An 8,430-nucleotide genomic window follows, 5' to 3' on the forward strand; every position below is an offset into this window, starting at 1 on the left:
TTCATACGAACCAAATAAGGATCTGAATCTTGACTTTGCTTAATCTTATCGATGATACTTGGCTGCAACACTAAAGCTGAAAGCTTAGCCTTTGTTTCTTGAGAAACCACTTCAATTTCCATTCTACTTAATTTTGCAAATGAAGATTGTTGTTATGAACCAACAACATCTGACTTCCTACTAAGAGTATCCGCCACCACATTAGCCTTGCCAGGATGATAATTAATGACACAATCATAATCCTTAACCAATTCTAACCATCTTCGTTGTCTCATATTCAATTCCTTCTGTGAGAATAAATACTTCAAACTCTTGTGGTCAGAATATATCTCACAGTGCTCACCATAAAGATAATGACACCAAATCTTGAGAGCAAAGACAACAGCAGCTAGCTCCAAAATAGATATACTTACATGTAAATGCAATATAAAACATAAAGATATATTAGTCTATACATTAGAAATCATAAACATTACTGATTGACTGAGTATCTTATCCAACCACTAGTCTCTATGTACTTCACTGTCTTCAAAAACATTAAACACTGGGCTCTGATACCAAAACTGTAATGCCCCCATAGGCTAAACCGGTCTAAGGCCGAATTTAGCAAGGTGGTGCTACTTAAAACATACTTTCTATACTTAAAACAATATCATTTTTAAGATGCGGAAACTTGTGGTTGATTTCATCACAAAATTTTCTTAAAAGTTTTTGAACAAAATGAGTAAGTGTGCAACCACAAATCTTAAACATTAAATAGTTATTCAAAAGTGACATAGTAACAAAACAAAAACATTTTGAGCCCATCTATTGTTTGGAAGTACATATAAGCAAGATGCCAGATGTAAGACTTGGAGTACTCAGCCAACCTTGGAAATCATATTTCTTTTTACTCTTCGGTAACAACAACATCATCTGCATCACAAGGTAAAACTAATGAGCAAAAACTCAGTAAGTAGATTTCAAATGACGTAAGTATCTAAAATCTCTATTGCTAAAATCTCTTTGTTAAACATTGTTCATAAACTTTCATACTTATTCTTAGTTTAGGTATGATACAGAACTTCAGTTCCAAGTAAGCCTCTCTATACAGGATCTTCTCTAGTTTTGGCCAATTCTCTTCTCTTAAACACTAAGCGGGGTTTTTAGAATCTCTCTCTTGTGATCAACAAGAGACTTCCCACTAGCATTTTTCTCTAGTTGTCTCAAAGAGACAGTTTCTCTAATTTGGGGTACCAGTCCCTCGCACCCCTGCTTATCCAACCTCTCATCCATATACCATACCATAAAATCTCTTAAAACATAAAAACACAATAAGCATAAATCATAATCTCTTTCAAAATAATTAATCATGAGTCCTCTTTGAACACAATCATATAGGGTCTTGTGATGCAGTTTTGAAATGCTTTTAACTTTACTTACCTGAATTTTGATCACTACTTTGCAAGCACAAACTAGCTGGTTGTGGGGAGCCTTCAATGTGCTAATTAACCTTTTAAAAACCATAGCTTTCAAAAATCACATTCATATCATCATTTAACAAACACATAACTGCGCAATATTATGAATATTCATAACGAATTCATCAAAACTCAAAATATTATGAGACCAGTAGCAAATAAAAGTAGGCTCAAAACCCTCTTTTTAGAACTACTACATGATGGGTTTCGGATTTTTCAAACTAACCAAAAATAGCCTGAAATCCAGATTGAAGTATAATCTCGCTCGTCAGGAAAATGAAAGCTTTTTAACTGAACTTATAAAATTCATAACAAAATGTAGAAAAATCCATTTGGAGTGATTCAAAAACTCAAGTAAAGCTTGAGATGTATACTTTATATAATAGAAAAATATAAGATCTGTCAAAATCATAAGTACATATAGCATGGAAACAGAATCTACATAGGCTGTACATAGGACTTATATTTGAACATTTCATCAAATACGTAGCATGCATATCCTAATCTTCAAAGACCACTCTCAAATACATGAATCATCATCTTAATAAGAGTTTATCTTCAAATAATCATCAATAATATCAAGCTAAAATCATCAATTTCACCCAGAAAATAATATTTGAACCAAAACCTTAAGAAACTCATTTTTAAGAGTCTACAACCAACATGCATAATAAGCCCCTTCAAAAATCCGAATCTCAAGTAAGATTTCAACATCTTAATCTCTGAAATCTTAGTTTCTAACATAAGAAAGAAGTTACCTCAAAGAAAAATGTGTTCCCAAGTGAATAGAAGCTCCAAATCTTGGTGGTTATTTTTGGTTCTAGGTTGAAAACGAGTTGAAATGGGCTGGATGAGTTTTTAGCTCATTCTCTCTTAAAAACCTAGGTTTGATTCTGAGTTTTAGGTGAGAAAAGGTGTGAGAGGAGAGAAGAAAAGGTTATGGTCGGAGTTCTAGGTTTTTTTGCTGAAATAGACCCAAAATGAAGTCTAAACATGCTAGAAACTAAACAAAAGTAGAGTGACCTTATAGTAGGACAAATGTCTAGGTTTTTCTAAGTCTCTAACATTTGTCTTAACCTCCTAAAATCAGCTCTAAAGTCTTTATTTTTCTTCTTCATTTAGGTGCCTAAAGTTCACTCAATTTGCTAAAATAGCATTCTCTCACAAAAACTCAAAATAACAACTAAGTCCTCAACACATTTACATAAAACCATATAATAAAATATAAAATAATAATTCATCATTAAAGCAATCATAATAGAGGTAAAATTTCATAGCAAATATTCATAATAAATATAATTCATTTTCTTCATAAGTTTAGCACATTGAGTTCCCACATCGAGCTAGTTGTACTGCACATTAAAACTGAAAACTCGATTAGCGAAGCTATAAGTTTAATAAAATCATATGATAGCTATCATAATAAAATATAATGCCAACAAATAACTTTAAGGTAAATGGCAAATGTGATGCATGATTTTAATTTATTAAATTTATTTATTATTGGCTTAAGGCTTAATTAAATCTCGGCTATTACATATATCACCTCGGTATTATTTATAACCACATGTTCTTTACCTAATCACTTGTAAAGAAACAAACAAACTAATTGCTTGGAAAACTTGACTTTCGATCTGAATAAATGCGTGTATATAGAATGAAGGAAGTGGCTTTCTGATTATTTTTGGGGTGTAGGGGAATATGAGTATGGCTGCTGGGGGTTCCTCTTCTCACATCACTTTGAAGAAGATTAAATATGATGTGTTTATCAGTTTTAGAGGTGAGGATACTCGTTCTAATTTTACGAGCCATCTTCATAATGCTTTTTGTCGAGCGAAAATCAAAGCCTTCATAGATGAGGATGATCTCAAGAAAGGGAACGAAATATCACCGACGCTTTTGAGAGCAATTGAAGAATCAAAGCTTTGTCTAATTATTTTGTCGAAAGACTATGCTTCGTCAAGATGGTGCTTAGATGAACTAGCACACATTGTCCATTGCAAGAAAACGGATGGACAATCCGAAGTTCTACCTGTTTTTTACAATGTTGATCCGTCAGATGTACGAAAACAACAAGGAAGTTATGCAGTTGCATTTGCTAAACTTGAGGAGCGTTTTGAGGATGAGAAATTGCAAGCATGGAGAGAGGCTTTGAGAAAAATAGCCGATCTATCTGGTTGGGCTTCAAATTCATTTAGGTAATCTTAATTTGTATGTTTTGACATCTAAAAAGTTATGAATTACTATCAAATATATTCAATAATCGGTTTCTTGATTTCTAATTACTATATATTTGGATGTGTACACATTGTCAGGTTTGAATCCACTTTAGTTGACAAAATTGTTGATGATGTAATCGAGAAACTCAAAGATATTTCTATGGCAAGGGATGCTTATTTGCAGGGCCTGGTTGGAGTTACTAAACGCATTAAGGAAATTGAATCACTATTACATATTGGCTCATTACACGTTCGTACTGTTGGCATTTGGGGGCCTAGGTGGCATTGGTAAAACAACCCTTGCCCGTGCTGTGTTTTGTCGACTATCTTCTCAGTTTGAAGCTTGCAGTTTTCTTGAAAATATTCGAGAGGAATCGAAGAAGCATGAGCCAGATCATTTGAAAAATAAACTTTATTCCGAACTGTTGAAGGTTAGAAGTCCACATAGCATCATGTTGCAGTTTGAAAAGGAAAGGCTCCGTCGGAAAAAGGTTCTAATTGTCTTTGATGATGTAGATGATCCCCAACAACTAGAACAATTATTCAATGCTTCATGGTTTGGTCCCGAAAGTAGAATTATTGTAACAAGTAGAGATCAACAAGTGCTTAGGAATATTGGAGTAAGTGGAACGTTCAAGGTAAATGGATTAAAATATGTTGATGCTCTTGAACTTTTCTCTCGTCACGCTTTCAAAAAGAGCTCTCCTACCACTGATAAAGATGAGTTGTCAAAAGAGGTTGTAAATTATGCTGTAGGTCTTCCATTGGCGCTTAAAGTTTTGGGTTGCCACCTCTTTTCTAAAAGCATAGAAGAATGGGAAAGTACATTGGGCAAATTACAAAAGATTCCGGATAAGAAAATCTTGAGTGTGTTGAAAATAAGTTATAATTCACTAGATGACACTGAAAAAGAGATATTTCTTGACATCGCGTGTTTCTATAAAGGGCAGAAAAGAGATCTTGTACAAGAAATACTAAATGGTTGCGATCTCTTTGCAACTGCAGGAATAACAGTTCTCGTTGATAAGGCTCTAATAACAATTTCTGAGTATTCAAATACAATACGGATGCACGATTTGATACAAATGATGGCTTTTGAAATTGTGAGCCCTCGGTCTACTAATCAAGATCCCAAAAAAGGTAGTAGGCTCTGGACTGCAGATGATATTTATCAAGCACTAAAAAATGACAGAGTAAGTCCTAAAGCCACTATATATTATTCTTCTAACTATAATTTTAGCTTGTCATGAATAGTTTTTGTATTTTTGTCGTAAGCTATATATGCTAGTTAATTCTTTGTTCTTAACTTTCAGGGAATGGAAATCATTACAGGAATATCCTTGGATACATCAAATTTTAATCGAGAGATTAGCTTGTCGCCAGCAACCTTTTCAAAGATGTGTGAATTAAGATTGCTCAAAATCACTGGTACTGGTAAATTATACCTTTCTCAAGGCCCTCTCATTTTTCCTTACGCACTCCGATATCTCCACTGGGATGGATATCCTTTAAAATCATTGTCAACAAATTTTACTGCCGAGATGCTCGTTAGACTTGACATGCGCGGAAGCCAACTTGAGAAACTTTGGGAAGGTGCCCCGGTATGACGAATTTTGTTAATTTTTCTTTGTGATTTAAACTGAGGCATGAAATATCAGTCTTGATTTAATGTGTTTAAGTTGTTTCGAGGTTTTTGGTGTCATAATAAGGGTATTTTACACATTTGCCCCCTATACTTGCGCAGTTTTAGAAACTTGCCCCCTGAACTTTTAATTTTGACAAGTTGTCCTCAACTTGTAAAATTATGACTGTATGCCCTATTTTAACAATTGTGTTAAATTAGTGTGGAAAAAGCATGTTCGACGAAAAGTTCCAACATCCCAATTCAAATTTAAAATACACCTTTCAATTCCTCAATTTTTAATCCCTTCAATGAGACACATTGCAATAATTTTGTAAGTTCGGGGGGTCAAAATTAAAAGTTTGGGGAAGCAAATGACAATTTTGTGGGGCAATTGTGGTACAAAATCTTATTGCTTCTTTTTTTTTTGTTTTTATTTGATATTGAAAACAGAATTGTCTTTAATTCCTTAAATATGCACTAATACTAGTTGTTTTGATTATTACGTATTATGTATACATTGAAAATTGTAAATCTGACACCATTTTAATTTGTTTCCTCCAATCTTATGCCATTGATAGTGGATAAATTTTCGGGGAAAAAAAGCCAAACAAACAAACAAACTATGTGGTGTTGAAATTTAATTTTCAGAAAGGAGAGATCATTTTGAAAAAAAAAAAAAAATCTTAAAATAAAAGGGGGATTTCAGTTATCAGTTATCTCCTCTCTCAGTTTATCAAAAAAAGGTAGGATTTCATTATTAATCTTTTATTTGTTGATACCTTTGTGCCTTGAATATATACGTAAATTTTAAGTGCACTTACGACATCTTTTTTTTTTTTTTTTTTTTTTTACAGCATTTAAATAAATTAAAAAGTATTGATCTCACAGGCTCCATGCAACTCACTCAAGTTCCAGATCTCTCACTGGTTCCAAATATTGAAAGCGTGAATCTTATGTTCTGTGCAAGTTTGATTGAAGTTCCATCATGTTTTCAACATCTTAACAAGCTTAAAAAGCTTGAATTAACAGGCTGCCCATATCTTTGCAAGTTATCAGGGCTTGCAATGAATTTAATAACATTAGAAGTGCTACCCAGACCCGTTAAGCGTGGGAGCAGGCGCTGTTTGGAATGAAGTAACGGGTTTACATGGTGTCTCTCTCCTGAATTTTCTTCAAAGTTGGAGAGATTTCCAGAAATATCGCATCCTATGGAATGTATTGAGACTCTCACATTAGATTCTTCAGCGATCAAAGAGCTACCATTTTCAATCAAAAATTTAACCGGGCTAAAAAAATTAAGCCTGACATTTTGCCAAAATCTCGAGTTTCTTCCGGACAGCTTCCATTGCTTAAGCTCTTTACAAGAACTTAGGCTTACTTGCTGCCGAAAACTTGAATCACTACCAAGACTTCCTCTGTCTCTATCATTTATTGATGCGAGTTGCTGCACTTCATTGAAGAAGGTGTCAAGTTCAATAGACTTGGTTCAAAACTGGGATGATTATTTCTTCAACAGTGACAAGTGCGAGCGGTACGTGACAAAATTTTTGGGTTGTGACATGTTGGATGAGAATGCACGCAAAGTTATTAATGAGGAAGCACGCGTCAGAATTTTGCGCTTTGCAACTCTATATTCTATATTCATGGAGGGTAATGTCTCTCCTTTTTTGTTTTTGTTTTTAATTCTATTAGAGTCTTCTCCTCGTTGCTTAATTAAGTACTAGTTATGATTCTGGTAGGATTATAAAACAATAATGGTCATTATTTTTGGGCACAACAACAGGACAATGCTCATTTTCTTTGGCCAGAAAGTAAAATTCCGTAGTGGTTCAGTCATAAGAGTGAGGGATCTTCGATAAGTATAAACCTTCCTCATCCTGATCAATGGTACAACGACAGTTACTTGGGTCTCGCCACTTGCGTTATTCTTGAATTCAATGACATTATCTCTTTCTGGAGAGGTTATGAGAATCTATATCTTCGTTGTAATTCTGTTTCCATGTTCCCTAATAGCGATTCACGGAGACGGACAAGATATGCGGCTTTCTCTATTCCTTTTGTAGATACGACGACTACGTGCTTTTGTGATTGTTGTAATACTATTTCCACGGTTAGCATGGATTTGGATCTTCATATTCATCATTACCCAATGAGTAATTGCCAACACGTGGTCATGTTTGTAGACCCCACTTACGGTAAGTTCCTTGCATTGAACGATGGACAAATTGATGCAAATGGGAATATGAACAATAGGAATATGAGTTCCTGCCTGGGTGAGTACGTTAAAGAAGACCAAGTAAGTTCTGATTTTGATGAAAATGAGAAGAGTGGGTTCGATCCAACTGCTACAGTCTCTTTCTGCTTTTATTTGTACGATGAAAATGAGGAGAGTGACCTAAATAGTATTGCAAAAGTCGTGAAGTGCGGGGTCCACCTCTTATATACTCACGAGACAAAGAGATTTGAATCCAATCAAGAGCCTGAATCAAGAGGAAGAAAAGCCATTTATTTTGAATCCAATCAAGAAGAAGGCGAGGAACCACTCCCTAAGAGAATTAGGGCATAAAAAAAAATTCACTTTTGCCCTGTCATATGCAAGGTAATATTTAATATTTATCATTTCTATATGTGTTCCACACAATTTAATTGCTAATTAATATTTTTCTCTGATGTATCAGTTACTCTTGCACGTAATAAGAGAGAAACTTTCACATTATTGGTTGTTTTCTTTCTTTTTCTTTTTTTTTTTAAAGTATTTCGGCAAGTTTTTATTGGTTGTTTTTTTTTATTTATAATATTTCCTTTTGCAGTTAATTTTGTCTCTCTTTTTGTGTTAATCATGTTATTGAAGTGGTGTTAAAAAGTCTTGTTGCTGATCATCCCTCTTCGTGTGTTGATTGGGTTTCTCTGAGTGCTGTGGGCTTGTTGGCTACAGTTGATGTAAGGGAGAATGCAGTATATTTTTTAAACTAAAGTATGTATTTAGTATATTTAAAATTATTTAAAATAACAGTTTATGTGATAAATGAATCATTTACTATGTAAATCGTTCATTTACAGCTAGTAAAAACATTTTTTAGGTAAACTTTATTTTTTTGACTAGTAAATATAGTATATTTAAAATTAT

At 33.9% G+C, this 8,430-nt stretch overlaps 1 protein-coding gene across 1 annotated transcript in view; it reads left to right on the top strand.

Annotated features, from left to right (window-relative positions):
* Positions 1-7,151, top strand: part of LOC21411245 (toll/interleukin-1 receptor-like protein) — a 16,467-nt gene extending 9,316 nt beyond the window's left edge. The window contains exons 2-7 of the mRNA XM_024167371.1: positions 3,156-3,658; positions 3,776-3,869; positions 4,015-4,317; positions 4,685-4,872; positions 4,993-5,280; positions 6,158-7,151. Coding sequence (XP_024023139.1) covers positions 3,156-3,658; positions 3,776-3,869; positions 4,015-4,317; positions 4,685-4,690 — 906 coding nt within the window. The 3' untranslated portion in view covers positions 4,691-4,872; positions 4,993-5,280; positions 6,158-7,151. The remainder of the gene's footprint in view (positions 1-3,155; positions 3,659-3,775; positions 3,870-4,014; positions 4,318-4,684; positions 4,873-4,992; positions 5,281-6,157) is intronic.
* The last annotated feature ends 1,279 nt before the right edge of the window (positions 7,152-8,430 follow it).

This window comes from Morus notabilis, unplaced genomic scaffold (genome assembly GCF_000414095.1).
Source record: "Morus notabilis unplaced genomic scaffold, ASM41409v2 Scaffold180, whole genome shotgun sequence".
Lineage (NCBI taxonomy): Eukaryota > Viridiplantae > Streptophyta > Magnoliopsida > Rosales > Moraceae > Morus > Morus notabilis.